This window comes from Corvus cornix, chromosome 1A (assembly GCF_000738735.6).
Source record: "Corvus cornix cornix isolate S_Up_H32 chromosome 1A, ASM73873v5, whole genome shotgun sequence".
Classification (NCBI taxonomy): Eukaryota; Metazoa; Chordata; class Aves; order Passeriformes; family Corvidae; genus Corvus; species Corvus cornix.
The window spans coordinates 32881361-32902463 of NC_047057.1; the positions used below are offsets into that span (position 1 = coordinate 32881361).

At 41.1% G+C, this 21103-nt stretch overlaps 2 protein-coding genes across 2 annotated transcripts in view; one reads left to right on the forward strand and one right to left on the reverse strand.

The window, feature by feature from the left end:
- Nucleotides 1–15: 15 nt before the first annotated feature.
- GNS (glucosamine (N-acetyl)-6-sulfatase) lies at nucleotides 16–20365 on the reverse strand. Its single transcript, XM_039571133.1, has 14 exons — nucleotides 20209–20365; nucleotides 19649–19708; nucleotides 18766–18972; nucleotides 17631–17696; nucleotides 17120–17218; nucleotides 14704–14871; nucleotides 11109–11191; nucleotides 9721–9839; nucleotides 8985–9088; nucleotides 8516–8617; nucleotides 7204–7311; nucleotides 6424–6534; nucleotides 4410–4570; nucleotides 16–3584 (listed from the first exon to the last, which is right to left on the reverse strand). Exons 1-14 carry the CDS (start codon nucleotides 20347–20349, stop codon nucleotides 3509–3511), a joined length of 1605 nt encoding a protein of 534 aa, XP_039427067.1. The 5' UTR covers nucleotides 20350–20365; the 3' UTR covers nucleotides 16–3508.
- A 575-nt stretch (nucleotides 20366–20940) lies between these two features.
- The window catches only part of TBC1D30 (TBC1 domain family member 30), a 53147-nt gene continuing 52984 nt past the window's right edge, over nucleotides 20941–21103 (forward strand). The window contains exon 1 of the mRNA XM_039571139.1: nucleotides 20941–21065. The gene's annotated coding sequence lies outside the window, so the exon portion shown is untranslated. The remainder of the gene's footprint in view (nucleotides 21066–21103) is intronic.

Below are 21103 nucleotides of genomic sequence, written 5' to 3' on the forward strand. Positions count from 1 at the left end.
TCAGTAACAAAGATAGGAAGTTTGATAGGCAGTTTATTTTTTCTTTCTTCAAAAGTGCAGCAGTGAACAGGGTCCTCTGGAAGGGCACTTTCTAAACAGATGTTCAAAACAGCAGAAATATGCTCACAACATGCTACAGCAAAGTATGCTCACATACAGAGAGTCATACAAAGAAAATTCATTTTAACTGAATCACAATAAATGACAGTTGTTTCATTATCTTGAAATACTGTATTCAGTTTGATGAATCAGTCTCAAATTTAATTTGATTGAAAAGGTATTATACCTGCTTTGGGTGTGTTTCCGTGTACATGTCCCTGCTACAGCTTCGTTCCCCAAAATGAAGAAGCCCAGTTTTCTGGGCCCCTGCTGGGTAAGGAGGGGCCTATTCTGGCTGTATTCACTTGTGCTGAAGTGATGATAATGAGTGTTGGTTTGCTTTAGGGTAACATAATGAAGTTGTTAATTGTATTTCTCCCTGTATAGTATCTACTTTACCAGATCCGATCATTAAAAATTCACAGCCCTGCTTTTGATAATAATGATTTTTAAAAAAAGTAAAAAACATGATCACATTTTATCTAAACTCAACTCTGTACCAGTAAGGCCTTTTATTTAAAACTCTGTACATTTAACATGAATGCCTTCGGTACCAGGGTACAGAAACAGCTGTGGTCAAATAGCACACGAAATGGAATATCCAGAAAGACCATTTAATTTTAAAATAACTTAGTTGGGAATTAGATCTGGATAAGACTCAAAGATCCTTCATAGTATTTTTTTAATTATCAAGGATAAGAATTAACACTGTTCATTTGAGGTTGTAAAAATACTCAGAATTAACCGCTTTATGGCAACAGACACAAGTGATAAATTGCTCTAAAAGCAATGGAAGGCAGGCAGCTCTTGGTTCCTGTTCTTCCTTCAACTACATGCTTAACAATTATTAAATCTTTATCAAAGGTGGGAGTGAATCAAATATTTCCCTGAACCACTAAGTAAGGACTGATTAATTTAATTCTGAATTTCAATTTAATACAACATTTACTACACCTCTGCCAGATTTCAGGTATAGTGTGGTTCTCTCACAGTGAGTGCCTTAAGTTACTGAGCCTTGTTACAAAATGCTTTACAGGTATGTGCAGATAGCAAGAGTAATAATTTGGGTAAAACATCTGGTCACTCATACTGAATAATCTGCATCAATTCTGTCAACTTTCATATTACTAATTAGGCAAAAAATAAACATCCAAAAGAAAGTGTCCTTGTTAGGGCTTAAAATCACTTGAAGAAAAGATAGTTATGGGTACAGAAATGTAACTCTAATACAAAGTTTTTTTCTATTAAGAATGCACATTACTTGCACTGAAACTTAAGCAGAAACTTGATGTATGACCCAGATTTGATAGGACTGATGAGGGTGCAATGTGCAGCAGTCAATATATTTCACACTAGCCTCCACACAGCTACCAAAATGAAGCTTAAACAAAGAACAAGTCTAAATTGCTAGAATTCTCTAAGCAGAACACTACCTACATGAGCTCAGTGTGCAAAACCCTTGAGAGCATGAAGACAACTTTGGTTTTGTTTCTAGAGACAAAACAGTGTATGAAGGATACTGATGAACAATACTAAAGCTTGAGAAACAAAAAACAGGATAAAGCTACAGTTGTAGTTGAGAAAAAAAAAAAACCTGAGTTTTTGAAAGCATGTAGTAAGTAGTCTAAATATCCAAAACCCTCTGCATTTATACAGATGCTTCAGCTGAAAAGTTACCTTTCAAGCTATTTTTTTTCTCTCCAAATATTTGGTCACTTCTGAGAGATTTGAAACAAAAGTTCTATGAAAATCTACCTTGTAGACCACCACCGAAGTTTGCAACTCTAAGCTACATGAAGGAAAACTTCTGTGCCTCAGAATTAAAAGCCAAGTAAGTTCAACTTATTGTAGCATTCCTTGTATCCAGTTGGTGGATCTGCACACTGGGGTGTGCACTTTCACAGTTTTGAGTCATACTTTGTTGCCTACTTAATGATTAGTTGCAATAATGAAGCTCTCTACTGGGGTTGAGAGATGTGAAGTAACAACACTAAATAGTTTTGCCACAGTTTGTCTGACGAGGGAATGATTACCATGCCTGAAAACACAAGCAACACAAACTTGTCTTGCAGAAGATCCATAATTCAGTGTTTTCAGATGGTGTGTTCCCAGTGAATCTATACAGAAGTTATATGGTAATGCAAGTTTGTGTGCTTTTCAAGATTTAGAAAGATACTCAAGTTTGGGTGCGCATGACAGCTGCATTTCAGGTAAGCCTAATCACAAGGTTGATAAGACATCACGCTTTTGGAGGGAAACCAAGTGACTTCTGACATGCAGACCTTTGGTGTGAAGGCCACTTTTTGCAGGTTCCAAGTAGTTATGTCTCAACCAAAAAGCAACACTCTATGAAGCACTTAAACTGCCTAAAATAGCTCTTAGTCTAATGTCTAGTGAGCAATGATTCTAAGATTTATTTTTAGCTAGTTTGCTTTCAAAATAATTTACCTTCAAGAATCTAATCAACATAAGTTAGACATCTAATTCAAGACATTTGGAGGTTAGAGACAGATCACCTCTACTGTGGTGCCCTGGTTGTTGGATTTTGTTTATTTTAGTATTACTTCTGTTTGTGTACTAAAAAATAGATTTAAGAGTTAGCTCAAAGCACAGGCACACTTACTTGAATACTTGTTAGTCTCAACAGCCTCTTAACTCACTAGGAAGTCAGTCTATCTTAAACCCTAAGAGGTTTTTCAGTAGTACATAGTAACCCAGCCCAGCATTTCAAACCAGAAGGAGGCTGAAATTACATTCTTGTTTGTAAGCTACCAACGCTGTCCTACAAAATTCATTGGTCTCATCTAAAGGGGTCTCATTGAAAGAGACTGTTTAGCAGATGGGTTTTAATTCTGCACAAGACACTTGCTAGTCAGAGCCTACACTTTTGACTAATACCCTCCTACTCTCTTTTGGGCTAGTTTGCTATTGTCATTAACAGCTTGGAGCTCAGTTTATACGGAAACCTATAATTAAGCGTAGCTTTTAAGAAGGTCTGTGACACTGAATATGGGTGAGCATTACTGTGCAATAGCACCTGCCTATCTAACCTGACTCAAATACACATTTATTGATTTTTTAGAACAAAATAAACTGTTCAGATTCATAGGCATAGGTTCACCTCTGTGCCTGTGATATGAAAAAGTACTTGAAAGACAAAGGTGGTAATCAACGATCTGAGCAAGACAGATTAGCTGTGTCTAACACTTTACAGTTAGAGTTCAGCTGTAAAATATATATATTGCACAAGGCAACCAGCTAAAGACAAGGGGTTTCCTTCCAAACAGGGTTTGAAAAGCCCATTAAAAGTCTTCCAGCTGTAATCAGCGAAAGTTAACAGAGACAGACCTGCTGCAGTCACTGGAGAAACTGGTCAGTAGGAGCCCATTGGAAGAGGTTCCTACAGGTCTTACAAGAACTGTGCAGAAAACCTCCGAGCCCGTAGGCCGTGATTGCTGAACATGAGCCGTGGGTCAAACCTGTACCTGGAGAGAGGAGCAGAGTCAGTGTGAGCTGCTTGGCCTGCAGTGACCAGCACTTCTGAGAGAGCTTTGTGCCAGAAGAGCTCTGGTACAAGGCTATGTGAGAAGATGCTTTCTCAGCAGTAAGCAGCAGTGACAATTTCTCTCTGTTACAACAGATAAACTACAACAACACCCTACCAAAAAGCTGTCTCCAAAGAAATAAATCCTAGCTACAAGGTACCAGCAGCACAGGGGCATGTATAACATCAAGCATTCAGGAGCTACATTCTAACATAAGGCTCTGCTGTCCAAAATGACAAACTTACATAGCACTTTAAGGACACTGTAAGGACATTTTAAATACTGCTTTAAAAAGCTTTGATATAAATGATTAGTGACTGAGTTTTGAGGCACAAAGTGCTATTTACTTCCAACAGCTAATATATACAGTTCAGGTCCTGTGGGAAATGTTCTTGCTAACAGCATCTCCTGGAACAATCAGAGCTAGTACTTGGAAAATGCCTGCCTAGAGAAACCAGCAGAGCTTTTCCTGGTTTGCAGGCAAACCTGAGATCAGTCTCTTGACTACTCAGAACAGCTGAAGTGTACAGCTGAGTCAAGAGTGGCTGACAACATTAAAGTGCTAGTATTCATACCATCGAAGTTATACTTGGTAAGTTAAAATATAGATTAAGCACCAAAATTAGAAGCATCAAGAAAACACCTGTATTAAAGAACAGTATGTATGACAATATATTCCATCACAAATGCCCTCTATAAAAGACTAATTTAAAAAAGACATAGTTATATTTGAAAGTGTTATAATAATGAAGTGGATCTGTTTACCCGGGATCAAAGACACCTGGTGTACGGCACGTTGCTCCTGAGCAGGACTGCAGCATCATTAGTCGATAGTTCATCTTTTCTAGAATTTCTTGATCAATTGTTTTAGCAATGTTATTGATTTGGTGTGGATCTGCAGTCAAGTTATACACTTCCACAAACACCTGCAGAAGAAAGTTCCTGCGCTCAGTCCTGAATGCTAATTAACAGTCATATTATTTGAGAAGAATGCTTTATTGGCAGCACATAGTCTCAAACATTATTTTGAACTCCACTGCAGCAGCCCCACACATAAGCTGTGTTCAGCCATGCAGCTAAGTGGTCAAAGACTGGACAGTGTGCAAGCAAAGCAAAGTTTTGCAATAGCACAATTTTGTTGAAAAAGTTTGTACTTTCACCTGAAGTACTCACCTGCTACTGCAAATTCTTTTCCAACACACAAATGAAACTTGTTTTATGACTGTAAGATCACAGTAAGAGGCCTTGGCTAAGCTGGCAGTCTTTTCACTAATGGATCTCAAAATATGTAATTTCATGACCATCACATCAACGCTCTGTACTCATCAGCTACTCAGAGCTGTCAGACCCAGACAGGTGTCTTGACAGCACATACAAAATATGCTGAATACAAGTATGCTACAGCCTCAAACAGAAAAAGCTTATTCTGTGTGCATAAGCTGAGGTTTGTCTGGAAGATTTTTAGGGCAGATTTGTTTTTTGGTACATTAAATCTCTAGATACTTCTGTGGGACCAATACTGGTCAAAAGTATCTCAAGAATTTAGCTGTGGTTTTGTCTGTCCTAGAGGAGGAGGCCTGACTGCAGATGATACTGATAAAAACTGGCTGAGTTGTGTCTACCTTTAAAAAAGACTTATCTGGACAGACTTCAGCGTTTTTCTTACAAGGTTCACTGCAAGGTTATAGAAGCCACATTGTTGCACCTTCCCCATGCTGTTGGTTTTATTTTGGCTAGTTCAGCTAAGCATAGTGACCCAAAAATGCCACAGCCATACTTTTGCCTAGTAGAAAAATCCCAGAGTGACATGAAGTGTATTATTGAGTTAACTTTGAAGTCTACTTTTACAAAGAAATCCACAAGCCTTGTTTAACTTGATCATAATTTGTCAGAAAGGGGAAAAACAGAGGGCAGGGTCTGCTGATTGGTATTTTGGTTTCCTGTACAGCTTTTCACACTATCTAACTGCAAAAACATCTTGTAGGATTTCCTCCCCTGGCTTAAGTTGCTCACTGTAGACTACCATAAAACACGTTGTGTGGTGCACATTACTGGGCATACCTGCTGCTTATGCTGTGACTACACAGCTGCTGACAGCACAGTTTGTTAGATCTGTGACCCAACTGCCTCAAACCCCGCATCCCTGCTGGAGCAGCTGTGTGCAAACAAGCATAACTAAAGATCAGTCCTGTAACATGCCACCTGTTGTACATACAGCCTGTGCTCCCCTAGTGAGACCTGAGCAGCCTCTGAAGGGGGAACATTATGTCCCTTATACCCAAAAAACTCAAGATAAGACCTTTCTCACAGTTGTAAATTTACTGCTATTTTTGCCAGACAAACAAGCAAATAATAAATGAGAAATTATTAGCATGGAATTTCACGTCTTCCCAAGTACAAGAGTTGAACACCGTACCTCTGCTGTGTTATCAGAAAATACTTGTTGTTCAAAAGAGACTGCCACATGGAATTAGGCTGACAGAGAACTGAAATCAGTCCTGCACAGCTCCCTGTGAGGCTACTAGGTGATATCAGAAGGTAATAATCATAGTTTAGGCCTCACTCCCCTCCCACACCCTTTTTTTTTTTTCCCTTCTTCCCAGAAGCCCACAGTTTTGGTCAAACATTCTCACTAGGAGATAAGTACTTCACTGTTTATCCTGCAAGCAATGCCAGTCTGCTTTTCAGAGTACTTCATGGAAACCTTGAGCACTGATAAGAGAGCAGACAGACACACGGCTGTGAACAGCTGACATCTGCTAGTCAGACACAGACTTACCTCCCGGTCATCAAATTCACAGTACTGCAGATCCCAGGAGGCCGACAGTGTCCTCACACAAGCATACGTGTTGTTATAGGAATCTTCACAGACGCAGTCTGGGAAGCAGTGCTGTGAAGCAAGCAGCAAACAAAAACTTCAGGGCAGAAGATGAGCTTTTCCTAGACTCTGTACCAGCTTAACCTAACTGCAGCTAACTGATGAACACCCAGATCTCAATTTAACACAAGCAAATTTGCACTGGGGATTTTAAGCAAAACCTTGCTGTTGTTATTAAACTCACCATGATTAAGTGCATTTTTTCCAGGAAGTGAGGGTACATACACAGAAGAGAACAGCACAACACACTGCTAAAGACAGCACCAATGGGATGCTTTACTTTAGTAAAACAAAGCAAACCTGCTTTGATTTAGAGTAGCTGGTGACTTAAATAAATAAAATAACAGCAAGAATTGTGCAACAAGGTTACTGAAAGTTTAGAAAGAACATTATGTCACTGCCACACACTTGACTTAAGCCCACACCTTCCTGCATCAGTCTCCAGCCCTGAGGCTCCATAGATTCCCACTGGAAGGGTTGTTGTGACCTAAGTAGTCACATACACATGTCAGTTCCACACAGCTGAACATCTCCTTCCAGTTGTCAAAGGCTGCAGAGGACCTACAGAGCTGGCTCCTACTTACCAACACACTGGGAGCTTACATTCAGAACCAGCTTAGCCCACAGAGCAAACAGGTTTAATTCAGCAGCTATTTCCTAATATTAACAGATCTTACTTACTGTGACTCCAGGTCCTAGGCCAGGACAGGTAGGATCACTGCCATTGTATCCTTCTCCTTGGTACTCCACCAAGAAGTCTGATCTCCATGTGACATTTTTTTCTCCTCTCTACAAGAGGGTAACACAACTTAGTATCTACTGTACTGTGAAACAGAAGAAATTCTCCATGCTTGGAATAACACTAACACTGCCCACTGCTTACCAGGCAGTATCAGTCTTAAATAATTAGCTTTAGGTTAGAAGGTCTTGTGTAACTGGAAGACAAGGATTAAACTCCAAAAATACTAGTACACCCTCCTGTGAGGGTTTATCTTCAATTTATAAAGTATCATGCAGTAATACCAAGCAGGAGCCACATGGCCAGATACTACTATCCTACAGACAGGATCCCTGTAACAACTCTGCTTCCCTTTGATTTGTATCACATTACCACAACAGATGGAAAAAGATACCCTTGGCAAAAAAACCCAACCAAACAAAAAAAGAAACAGCTTTAAGAAACAACTAGGTTTTAAGCTGATCTATTTGTAGCTGCATTTTAAAAGACAGCGGAGATGGAAATATTTATAGTCAATATACAGCACCATCACAGGCATATGCAGCAAAACAATGAGTTTCAGATTTGATTCCACCAGAGTTTAAAACAGGTGCTTTTTACCTGCTTCTGTCTAAAGAACAGCTTAAGGTTTGGATACAAGGTTTTAAGAGCAAAGCACCATTTTAAGTCTGGATGATCTTTCCAAGCTTACTTTCCAAATAAGCTGCCTTCTATTTAAAGATTAAACTTAATTAAAACTAAACAGATCAACTGCAAGCAGCTTTATTTAAATAGGCTTCTGCTCACCTATTAGAAAGGTCAAGTTTACTTTACAAAACCACATGCATTCTTCTAGAGCTTGGCAGGAAACACCAGTTCTACTGAAAATGGAGTCAAACCAAAGATTTAATAAGAAGAGTCTGCTTTTCTCCTATTCCTATGCTGAGAAATGCTAAGGAAAAGGGGAAGGAGAATTCAAGGTGGAAACAACATACGGGCTTCAAACCAGGAATTATTACAAATGTGAGAACTAGCCAAAGGACAACACAACTTTCTATTATAAAATGACCACGAAGCTGGTAGTGCTTATGAAAATATATCTGCATTTAAACAGCATGCCTACTTTTTACACTCAGCTATGAGCATCCCATGTGAAAACAACATCAAAGGAAGATTCTGGATTATGAGTCAACCTAATCTATCAAAGGAAGTAACACTGACTTTGAAGAATTACCCCTGCAAGAATCATTGGTTACTATCCCTGTCCCTACTTACCAACAGCGGCAACAGTGACATCCCATCCATCTGGGTCTTATTCAAGTCATATCCCGCAATATCCAGAATAGTGGGACCCAAATCAATGTTTGCAACAAGCATCTGCAGGGTGAGAAGAACTTAACTTCAGAAGTTCAGAACCTATCTTAAATACTCATAATTTTAGGTGCATCTAAACACTACCTAATTTCATCTTTATGGGCTAATGGACCCTGTAATATTGAAAAGCAATGGTAGGGAACTTGGAAAGTGAGTTCAAAATTCATTTGCTTTTGTGGCCTGCAATGGCCTAATTTGATTCAAGCAAGAACAGACAGCTTTTTATAATGAGGCCTTTGTACTTTCTACCACTCTGTGTATTTAATTTCATTGATACATATATATGCAGGGCAATAAATTAGTAGCTAAAGTGGTAACTGTGAAACAACATTAAAAATAAAACTGTACTGGGATTTCACTTCTTCCTTACCTTGTTTATCTGATTTGGTTTTATCCCTGGTCCTCGAACTAGCAATGGAACTTTGATATCAAACTCATAGAGCTGCCGTTTGTCTATTGGCAGAGAAAACTGGCCTAAACAATAGAAGATAGAAAAAGTTAAATGGCTTCTTTTTTACATTATAAGCCTTGTGTTACCATAGAGTGGTTTGGGTTGGAAGGGACCTTACAAAGATCATCCAGTTCCACCCCTTCTGCTATGGGCACATAATTGCAACCAGTAAATTTTTAGAGGAGAGAGGTTCTGGACGTGAACTACACGAACACATTGGAGGACAGAAGAGATAACTTCAAAGTATAAGCCATATCTTAAAAAGTTTAACAGCTTACATACTGCACTTTAAGTTCTTTTAGTTGTACAACATGATACAGACAGGTCTTTGATAGATTTTTACTGGTTAACCCTCTTATACCAACTCTTCCTATAGAACATAGAGACCCTTCTTTCATTTCTGTCCTAATTTTATGTATACCAGGATACACTGGTAGAGATTAATGCTGAAAACCACAACCAAACCAAAAAAACCAATAAAATTTCCAAACAACCCACACTGCAACTCCAGATTGTTCAGCAATTCAAACCAGTACTTCTCATATCTATAGTTTTCCACTGCTGCTGTTCCCATTTTCTGGGGTGATCATGAGGGTGAAAGGTTATGCAATTCCTGGATCTTTTACAAATAAGCAGTAAGCAGTGAAAATTTTACCAGTGTGGAAGCCATTGTCTGATGTGTAAAAGATGTACGTGTTGTCTAATTCTCCATTCGCTTCTAATTTCTTCACTAGTTTCTCTATCAGGTCATCTACAGACAGCAGAGTTTGCCACCTATACAGAAACAAAGTACTTCACATTAGAGTGTGAAAAATTTGCAATTACCCTGACTGCAAGTAGGGCATTTATATCCCCTCCAGTCAACAGTATATGCACTGTAAATGAATTATTTTGCTTACAAATTCTGAAAACAAACTTCATAGACTACTACACCAGATTTTTAAGGCAGCAATTAAAGATAGAAATAGACTTTGTCCTCAGTTCTTGTTGATTTTATTCTGTAGTGTCTGCAAAAGACATCAAAATGCTGATTACTTCTTATCTGGAAACAGCAAAGACCAACTTTGAAGCAACACGGTGACAAAGAGTCTGTTATCTCCTGCAAGGTCACTTATTAGTTCTTTATACATAGTTTTATATTAAAATGCAGGACTTTAGTTGTCTTTATGGGATCCTTTCTGCTTAAAAACTGTACCAGCTGTTTTGTATTACTCATGTAATGTCAGGGTCCATTATTTCAGTTCTTTTCTTTGTCATGGGGTTTGCTGTTGAGAAAAGTGACTGCTTCCACTAGCCTCCACAGACTAGATTAATGCTCAACTAACTACAGCTATTCAATTCTTGGGTTCTGTTGTCTCTTGGCTTAACTTAAGATCTTGTTGCGTAATTTTACCTTCATGTTTTAGAAAACAAGAGCCTGAAAAATCTTGGGTTTCCATCTCCAAAGTGACAAGATAATGCCTCGTAACTGCTCAAAATGAAGTTCAATACTTCAGGTAATGTTTGTTTCAAGACTTTTTAAAGAAAATACATCTGCAGTATAAACAAATACCCTTGCTTTCTATTAAAAAAGGGAACAAGTCATGTGTACACATTATTTCCCACATCCCCTTTATAAAAAGGAATCAAGCACCTCCCCTGGCCAGTCAGGTATTCCCACGTACAGACAGAGCCAAGATTAATAAATCTGATTAGCTGGCAGACAGATCAGCCATGTTTGATGTGCATCACATAAGAATCTAGAATTAAGTGCAGGAGAAGGTAAGGCCATTTTATAATGAAAACCTGTTGTGCACTGAAAGAAAAGCAATAGAGAGACAAAGTGCAATTGGTCTTTTTTGTGACAAATAGTGGCAGCATTTGTGAATACAATATTTCTGAAGCCAATGACAAGTCTATTTGCAAAATGTAAACAAAGTCAGAAGGTCTTCTGAGACAAGTGCCAGAGAACTATTAGAGGTAATGTGACATTCATTGTCAGACTTACTACAACTTCTTAAAAAACTCCACACATTACAAATTAAGCAACAAAAAAGTTCTTACCGCTTTCTGTAAGCATCATCAAGAAACTGTATCGAAGAGTTGGTCATTGGAGTCTTTGCTTGTCGAATTAACCAGTGCTTGTTCTAAAGAAAAAAAACCAACAAAGATTAGTGTACAAGAGAAGTATGACGTTTTGAACCTTTCTTAGAGCAATTACAAAAATGATTCCTGTGAAAAAGTCAGGCAAGGCTATCAAACTGACCTGACTCCAATTTTCCCTGTTGGTTTATACAAAATCTAAGTTTCAAGAGTAAGATACATTACAGCCCCATTATGCTCAGCCATGAGGAGAAGAAAATAGATGTGGATCTTTTCAAAGCAGTTCAGGGAAGAAAGGATCTAGGGAAAGCTCTCTCAGACTAATGAAAGTGGTAGCCTAAGACAGGTCTGAGGAAAACAATCTGAAGCATTGAGCATCATTGTGAGATTGGACTTGGTTGTCAAAAGTGAGATACTTTTGGGACTAATATTAGTGAGCATCCCAACAGGTAGCAAGGTGGGGAAAGCTCCTGCACCCAAAGCAATTAGAATCACTTAAGTTATAAACAGGTGAGTTCAACTACCTGTAACAGTGTCACTATCAGATTCCTAGCAGTCTAAATCAGGGCTAGAGACTACTGAAGGGAGCAGAACATTAGCATTTTATTTAGATTTTGACTCTGAAACAAGAGCATTTCTTTAGCTGCAGCATCATGGGTTCTTCTAGATGTATCCCCAACTTCCAAAAACAGCCCCTTTCTTTCTTTCCTCACCTACACCCCCAAAGTAATGGAGATGATGTAATTCATATAAAAAGTGATACTCCTACATCAAAGGACTAGTCTGAGCTGGGTCAGCTGCTCTACAAATACATGAGAAGGTCTGTTGTGAACAACCTGAAGGTTAGTATTAGTGGGGATCAGAACAAAGAATAAAGTCATGTCAGTGCAGCTTTATGCTTTTTCATTTAGTAGGTCAGAGATGACCCCACTCATCACCCTCAGCTTGAGCCTGTATTTAGCTGGTCACTCCTCTCTGTAGAGCCTCTTGTTACGCAATTTCCCCCGTCACAAGCGAATGACTGAAGGGCTCAGGCTTTAGGGACTCACAACAAAGTGACTCATATCTCCTGCAATTACTCAGTTCCCCTGTTTTCTGCTCTTGACTACTGAAGGAAAGCTTTTTGGCATGAAGACTTAATGCTATGTCCAGTTTACTTTAATTCAGTTGTTCAGCTCTTTTACAGTAGCTGTACAACAATTCTCTGGAGAAACACAGTCTATCCGAGCTGAGAGAGGAAAAAGTGAGGAAATATATCACAAATCCTATCTTCAGCTCAGCAGAAGTTCTTCAGAGAGCAAAGGAGCTGGAAATGTCACCTGTGCACCAGCCACCTTTCAAAGGTGGTGTGCTTAGGAGAGGAGCATTGTAAGGCACAACCACATTGGGCAACTCAGGCAAGTAAGTCACCTAGTGCAGCAGAATCCTCCTCTTTGAGTATTTTGCTCTTCCTGCCTTTCTCTGAGGTTTCAAAAACTTCACACAGCACCCAAACACCTTCGTGGATTTCAATAAACTTCACACTAACTCAGAGTTCTCAAATCTGCTTCCCTGTCAAGTCTCTTTCAGCACTTACATACAAAGCAGTCCACCAATCCTGCTGCCTCCCTATGCTCCATTCTTGGAGAAATTTTAGGAGATCGAGACAATATACAATATATTGCCAGCAGAATCACAACACAGCTGTGCTCTGAATTTGCAGGAAAAACAAGACATGCAAGGGAAATACCCAAGATATATCTTAATCAAATTCTCTTTTAGAACAGCTTAGCTAAAACTCATCTGGACTATTAATAACTCTGCTTGGGAATCCAGACAGCTGCTGATCATTTCATACAATTCATAGCTGAGAATCCAAAGCAGAAGTTAGACTCTCACCAGTGATGTACACAAGAGCTTAATTCCTATTTTTCATGTGGAGAGTCTGCCTAAATGGTTCCTCTTAGTAGCCCTTGCCCACATCCAGTATAAGGAAGTGAGGTGACATTCATTAAGGAGTCGAGGCTGTACAATCCAAGACTGTAAAGCAAGCATTACAACATCAGTGAGGGTCTCAGCCTACGTACATGTTTACTGCTACTGCAGGAATCATGCCTGCCCTAGAGAACAGTGAAGCTCTAGAAAACACTGAAGTTCCAAGAAGAGTTAGGCTTCAAAACCACAACACTGCCAGCTGCAGAAATGCACGTTAGCTGTGTCCAGGAAGGAAGGTAATGTTAGTCTGCTCCGCTAGTAAAACTGCTGTATCCACAGATATTAATTGCCAAACATTAAGTCTAGCATTTTGCTCTGTGTTATACAGTTATATGCAGAGCTTTTACACCACCTAAGGGAACACCACAGTGTATATTTTGCTAGCTGCTGACTTCACTGGTCAAGTTACTTCTAAATCATTATTTTAAAAGCACTCTATTATAGTAATGGAGTCTTTAAGACAAAATCTGGAATCCCTTCATGGAAGAAAAAACCTCAGTCTGATTCCCACTCCCTAGTTTGAAATGTAAAAAGGTTGGGTGAAAGTATTTCTTACTGCCTGCAGCCCTTTCCTCCCCTTTCATTCATGTTTGTCTATCATACTGATAAGCACGTGGTCATTTTGCAAGCTACAGTCCTCAGCTAAAAACAAGTTTCATTCTGTACTATAAGAGTCACAGTGACCTGAGGTATGATTGCGCTCCTGATAGGCATTTAGGCAATGTTATCTCAGTCTTAAGATTAGAGGCAAATCTTGAAGTGAAATAATTGAACACTGAACTGAACAGCGGTGGGTTCTATATTTTAAACTACTTGGATCAAAAATACAAAACTTCTGCAAGTTTCCATCAAATTAACTGCTTGTAAAATTCACTTAATGGCAGAGTAAATTGCAGCAGATTAGTCTGAGCTAGACCATATCTGGCCATATTTGCAGGCAGTGGAAGGTACTGCCCTGTCACAAAGATGTCTGAGTTCATAACACTAGGCCCAGCAATTCTGGTTATAGGTTATTTTAGCAAATAAAAGGTAAGTTCTCAAAGTACTTAGTGACCCTGGGCCCTATGGTTCCTGATTCCAGTGGCCTCTGATTAGTCTGACATGGTTTTCACCTTGGGGCAGCTTTGCCACAAGCTCAAGGAATGGACTGCCCATCCACAAGCAGATGTATGCAGGGAGACAGGGCTCTTGCCATTCTTCACCCAAACCTTTGAGTAGCACACTACCTATGTGTTCCCCTGAAGATACTGAGAGCAATTATAAGAAATTTTTAAGAGCTTCAGAAGAGCCTAGAAATGGAACACAGAATTCACTTTTTATCTTTATCCACCATAATTCCATTGTACTACCATATCACTTCTGCCACTCTGTTGTTTTTCTTTACAAGACATTAGTATGCAAATATCTCAGTCACAATGAACTTATCTGACCCTGACAGACCAATTTAACATGATTAAACAACCAGTAGCCGTAGTACTCGTCTATTCTAATCACTGTTTAAACCTAACATGCAAGTCAGGGCCACTGCCTTCTGCTCTCACAAACTAGAATAACCTATTCAGGTTCTTGCTAGTTAGCTTACCTTGCCATGAATATTAAAATTGCTGTTTCTTGGTGCACTGACATTCTGAAAGCTCTTTGTATACTGTGGAGCAGGTGTCCAAGGGGAGTGCGGTGCTGGGGTCGCGATCATCATAAAGAATGGTTCAAAATTAGATTTGTACTCCAAGAAGTCCAATGACATGTTGGCCTGTGAACAGTGTTGTTGGAGAAGAAAAGTCATGCTTCAAAGGAAACCAGCAAGTATTTGACAAACCCAAACTAGACATTCATAACTTACTTAGAGTTTATTAATACTGTGAACATTTAAACTATTTCAAAAACTTACTGCTTGCTCATCTACAAATGTCTAGAACAGCAGCTCCTGATAACAATAATCCCAAGTACTCATGTTAAACAAATAATTTTTCCCACATCTCCAAAAAACGTTCTACTTCAGACCTTTGCATTAATTAGACCTGGAAAGCTCATCAGATGTTTGTGCCTGTTCCAAGCACCAACGAAATCCATCTATACTCTTGTTTCATCAAGTAAAATCAGAGCTTTCTTCAACATAGGCCAAGTCTGAGACTTTCACATGCCATCTCCTGTCTCACAGACCTCAGTTTACAAGCTTCAACTTTCTTCAGAAATAGCAATAGTTCTAAAAAAAAATTAAGCCTCACTGTTTATAGCCTATGCTCATTCTACAGCAAGCTGCAAGATTACAAGGGGTGAAGACAAGGTCTGGCGAAGAGCAGTGCCAAAATGGACTCGCTCACACCACTTCACTGCACTTTCATTTTCATTTCAGCCTATACACAATTACAAGTGGCGAGTTCCATTGCACCTCCCCTAGACCAGCCTTTAAGTTAAGGCCTCAAAGGTATTACTTGTAGATGAGCTCTTCAGTATTCAAATCTTGCAACATTTTTTTCTTGCCTGATTAGTATACCCCATTTTGGCTATCCTTTTATTTCTCTAGAAAAGGAAAAAATACCAGGAATTCCCTCTTCCTTCTAAATTTAGCATCTAAGCAAGTAGGGCTCAACTTCAGTTACGTGACAGGAGAGTCAAGGAAGGATACGAACCATTCAGAAATTCATAGTGGTAGTCAACTTTGATTGCACTAGGAGCTTAAACTGCAACATGTGAGAACTGCAGTAAAAAGATTCAGGTGTTTGGATTCTTAATACCAGACTCAAGTACCCAGGTGCCCTTAGTCAGGACTAGAAAGCTTGAGGAGCACATCAAGCAACACAGGAACTTTGCATAAGCAATCTACTCCTGTGCACTGCCCTGCAAGTGAATTAAACACTGGCTCTGAAATGCTGAATACATGTCTGGTAACTGCAGGAAGAAAGTAGAATGCAACACACTGAAAATCATAATACGCTGCTGTATCAATAGGTAATATACCACAAATAAGCAGTTTATGCAACAATGACCTGTTGGACAAAATGCTTACAAGTTGCTGAAGGATCAAAAAAACCCAGTACAATGCCAGTAATAGAATAGTCTCACTTCTGGCTTATTGATTCCAATCTAGCTTTAGACAATGTAAATCTAAATTTAATCAGACAGCTGTTCAGTACCCTAAGAAACATCAATCAGTGCTGTTGCTAGTGAGCAGCTGTGTTCTAGCACCTAATGGAATGAAACTCCTCAATGAAACACTACAAGACTGCACGAGGAGACATCTCTAGAGAAGAATTTTTGTGAGTGCTGCAGTACCAACCTATACACTGTAACAACACATCAAATTATGACTCCCCCTTGGCAGACGGGGACATTCCCCCTCCCTGCCTCTGCTACTTGCCAAACAGGGCCCTAAGAAAGCTAAAGTAACTCTTCCAACCTTCCTTAAAGTATCTGACATCTTTGTAAACTCTCTTTAGTTTATGCGGATAAAGAGACTAAAACCTCTCCTGGTCAGCTGCACATTGCCCTCACATACTGTAAAAGATTGATTAGTCTTTAATATCTACAAGTTATCAGCCTGCAGGAGTTGGAGACCACAAGATACCAACACATCATAATACCTAAGAAACAAAACATGGTGTGAAGTTTATGGTGCTTCCTACTGAAATCTTGGCCCAGTTAATCTGTTACAGAAGTTGCATATTATAATGAAACATTTCCTTCTGTGAAGTAATTTAAATCTCTGCCTACCCATTCTTCCTGCAGCACAGCAGTCAGTATTAACTCCTCAGTGAGGCTATTGGCTCAGCTGGAATCCCTTTCCTCTCCACAGTTCATAAACATAATCCTGTCATTTCTAAATACACTCAGAATCTTGCTTTGCTGATAAATGCCCACCCACCATCACAACAATACAATCGTCCATTTGTGAACTAATACAGCCAAACAAATTATCCCACCCTTCTCCAAGTCCCCAGGATGAAGTATTATCTGGTCATAAGCAGCTTCTGTACACCATGCATTGCAAAATTTCTTACCAGTACATCTGTCAGATAATCTACACTGTAGTTCTCACCATGCCTTCGTGCTTTGCCATTTACTGAGAGAGTATAGTTGTAGTACTTTGAATTTTTCTCCTATGAAAAAGAAAAGTGACACAGACACTTATGCAAAGTAACATGTACATTGATTACCTGAAATAATCCAAATTAATTGCCTGTGAGCATTTGTCAAATAGGTTATGAGCATTTGCCATAAGGATACTGCAAAAATTCTCAGAAGTGGTCTCCATCAACAAAACTGGTTTTAGTGCTATCTCACACTGCTTTGGCTTTACAAATTGGTATTTTTTCTCCAGGCACTCAGTAGGAGTAGCATTTGTAAAAGCAACAGATCTGACGTACAATAAAGGAAAAAGGGGAAGAAAATTTGCATTAAATTGTTAGACGCTTTTTTCCTGCTCTTTCATGAGCAGCAAGGTTAGAACATGAGTTGGATTACAAAGCAACCAAAATTATGTAGTTAAAAAAAAAAAGAACAGTCACATACCAAAGCATACCAAAAACTCCATCCAGGAGGGACATGACCAACTCCCCCTGCATCCTCTGCTCCATACTGAAAAAAGACAGATCATGACTCAGTTTCAATTATGATGAATCAAAGCCAGACATTATGTTTCATATTTATGTGCTTTATTCAACACTACTCAGAAACCATGTTAAGCCAAATTCAATTTCAGAATGGGGAAAACCACATATATGCATATAAAAAACACATGTAGGGCCTGTTAAAGAAACCAGGGTTCAATAACTAGACAGTAATTGAAAGCTTGGCAATCATCAGTAAAATTCAAATATTATTCCCTGCTCTATTCTGCATGTGAAAATATGCAGAGATCCTCAAGAACATAGTGTGTACATCATCAGGTAATGAGAGGTGATCTAAACATCCATGTGACAAGACACTTGTAGGCTTTGTGATAACAGTTCACAAGATACTAAAGAGAATTCCACATAGACCAACAGCTTCCTTCATCCTCCCCCAACCGGGGTAGGAACTTCAAGTAATGCTAGCCTCTTGCCACCTCACTGCCAAATAATCTACAACAACTGGCCTTTAAGACAGCAAAAAAAGGAAAGTAGCTGCTGAGTCAGTGCCAAACTCAAAACAGAGAGTGCCTTAGAGCAACACAACGGGTTTTCTCAGGGCTGCCCTCTCCCATCTACGTGGCTTGCCCAACTGCAGGCACGAGAGAGTCTGCTGAGTCAAGGGATGCTCAGAGGAAGCCAGCTAAGTTTCCCTTCCCCTTGCTGCCTCAGGAACATCAGCAGACACAAATTCATGCTTGGCTATGAAAACTCACATTCTATTTTCCACACTCCAACATTTTCCATCATGAAATGCAAAGAAAACATGCTGTTAAGAACCCTGTAGTTCATCTAGCTCCAAATCCAATTCCATCACACAAGAGTTACACCTAACGTTAAAGCTTTCAGTGCTGAATTTTACATCTTACTATAAACTACTAGAAACCACACATATACAAGTGACTCAATAATAAATTGTTGGGTAACTGTAGTAAAAGAGCTCTGAAAATATCTGTTCTCCTGATGAATTTGCCTCAGTGGACACTTAACTTTTAAAACAAGCCACAAAAAGAAAAAAAGAAAAAGGCACCAAATACCTCATTTAAATACTTTCCAGCAAAGAACGTTTGATAACCACACATAGCTTTGAGCAGAGCTGGGAAGGTATATGGTTCTTGAATCTTCTGCCATAACTTGCTGCTACAGTTCCCTTCCAGAGTGTTATTGACAACGTGATGATTATGTGGATACTTTCCTGTTAAAATGCTAGCTCGACTGGGACAGCAAAGTGCACTGGGAACATACTGGAAAAACAAAATGAGGAGATTTAAGAGTAGCATAGTAAAACAATTTTACATCAGAATTTATAGTTTTCAAATATCAGCTAACAGGTTGATTAAAATGTTCACCAACAGTAAAACCTACTTCTTTCTGGACACCCAGAATTACATCCCAAGTATTTTCACTAGCGAAAAACTCCACATGAAGCCAGTTTCAGGTCTCTGCAGCACATGCCCTTCAACTTCTCACCACCAGACTAGACAGGGTTTTCAGATGGGGCAAGAATCCACTAAAATACTGTTTGATCATTGACTCACTCCATTAGTTTAGCCATGGAGATACATTAGAATATGAAAAGACTGAAGTGACTTTTCATTGTGTGTGAAGCTGATGAAATTTTTGAGCAGCTTCTTTTAATGCTTCTCAGTTTATAACACGAATATTCAGACTACGCAGTTTTACTTTCCAGATTAAGGAAGTGCTTTCAGAAAGTGAAACTTTACAGATTTTGAACATGATCTTAAGTTATATTCATTCTGAGACCTAAAAGTAGGTAGCGATTTAATTTTAAAAAGCCTACATCCATATATACAGGCTTCCTAAAACTATTACCATCTTTTGAGATCTCAGATGACCTAAGATACAAAATACATAAATGTGCACACCTCAGAAGTTCAGAGCGTTAATGCAAACACTTACTGCATTTACGAAGGTTATTCCCATCTGCGCAATGAGAGCATTAGTCTTCTTAAGGGGGGTCTGAAAGGAAAACACCAAAAATGTATCAGCTAAAAACGTAAGGATGCCAGGCAAAGCAGGGGACTTGAAGCAGGCTGCCTGGGAAAAAGCCCATCACCACAGTCTTTACGCACCACCCCGGCAGGACACTAAGAGTGCCCTTTCCTTCTCGCTAGGGCCTGGCGTGGCCACAGCGATTGCACAAGCCGGCCCAAGCGAGCACAAGTGCGGGGGGTTTCCAGGGGTATCTGCAGCTCTAGAGGCCCTAGCGGCTCCGCAGAGCGACTCATCCCACCCGCGGAAGCCCCACCGTGACGCTCCTTTAGCGGGGCTGCCTGGCCTGAGGCCGCAGTGAGCCCCTGCCCGGCTACGGGCTGGGCCCAGCGCGCCGACCCCCGCGGCCGGAGCGACCCGCGCCCCACACCGCGCCCTCCGGCAGCCAGGTACGCGACCCGGGCGGGCGGCGAGCCCCCCCTCTCGCCGCGCTGCCGCCAGCCCCGCGCCCCCCGCCGCAGGGTTACCATGCCGCCCAGGCAGACATCCTGGTCGTCGGTGAGGATAAGCACCACGTTGGGCCTCCGCGCCTGCCGGGCCGCCCGCGCCGGGCTGAGCAGCAGCAGCACGGCCAGCGGCAGCGCCCGGAGCAGCGCGGCGGGGGACATGGCGGGGCCGGGCGGGTCGGGGCCGCCACAGGCGCGGAGCGGCCGCGGAGCCAGAGCAGCAGCGCGCGGGCTCGCCCCGCCCCCGGCATATGACCCGGGAGCGCGGGGGGGAGGGGCGGAGTCACGTGGTCCGGGCGGCCGCCGCGCCCCGCCCTAGGCCCCGCCCCCGCCCTGGGCTGCGCGTGGAGGCGCTGCCCGGCTGTGACCTCCGCGCTCGGCTCCCGAGGGTGGATAAACATCCGTGGGAGGCGCGTCGAGAGGATGGAGCCAGTTCTTCTCAGCGGTAGAATGGTCATCTCAACCAAGCAATAGGGCAAGAGGCAACGGACAGAAACTGATGCACAGGAAGTTCCACCTGAACATGAGGAAGAACTTCTTTACTGTGGGTGACCATGCACTGGAACAGGTTGTCCAGAGAGGTTGCGGAGTCTCCCTCGCTGGAGATATTCAAGAACTGTCTGGACGCAGTCCTGTGCGATGTGTTCTGGGATGACCCTGCTTGAGCAGGGAGGTTGGACCACTCAGCCTTACCCATTCTGCGATTCTGTCAATTCGCGACCTGAATTAGTCGCGGCTGTTACGCGTGTGGCCGGGCCTGCCTGCACCGCCATCGGTGCCGCAGCCAGAGCCCAGGCGCGCCCGGCTCTGGCGGCCGTGCGGACCCCGCCATCCGCTCCGGGTTGCAGGTGGTGTCACGGGGACCAGCTGCAGCACAGGTACTGAACTGTTGGCAAAAGCGGGCCGCCGCTCCACC

Excerpts from the sequence above, each read along its gene's own strand:
- GNS (XM_039571133.1), bottom strand. The coding sequence starts at position 20,349 with ATGTCCCCCGCCGCGCTGCTCCGGGCGCTGCCGCTGGCCGTGCTGCTG. Across the intron at positions 14,872-17,119 it reads ATTATCTGACAGATGTACTG|GCCAACATGTCATTGGACTT; the intron begins GTAAGAAATTTT and ends CACTGTTCACAG. Across the intron at positions 9,089-9,720 it reads AGACAATGGCTTCCACACTG|GCCAGTTTTCTCTGCCAATA; the intron begins GTAAAATTTTCA and ends TCTATTGTTTAG.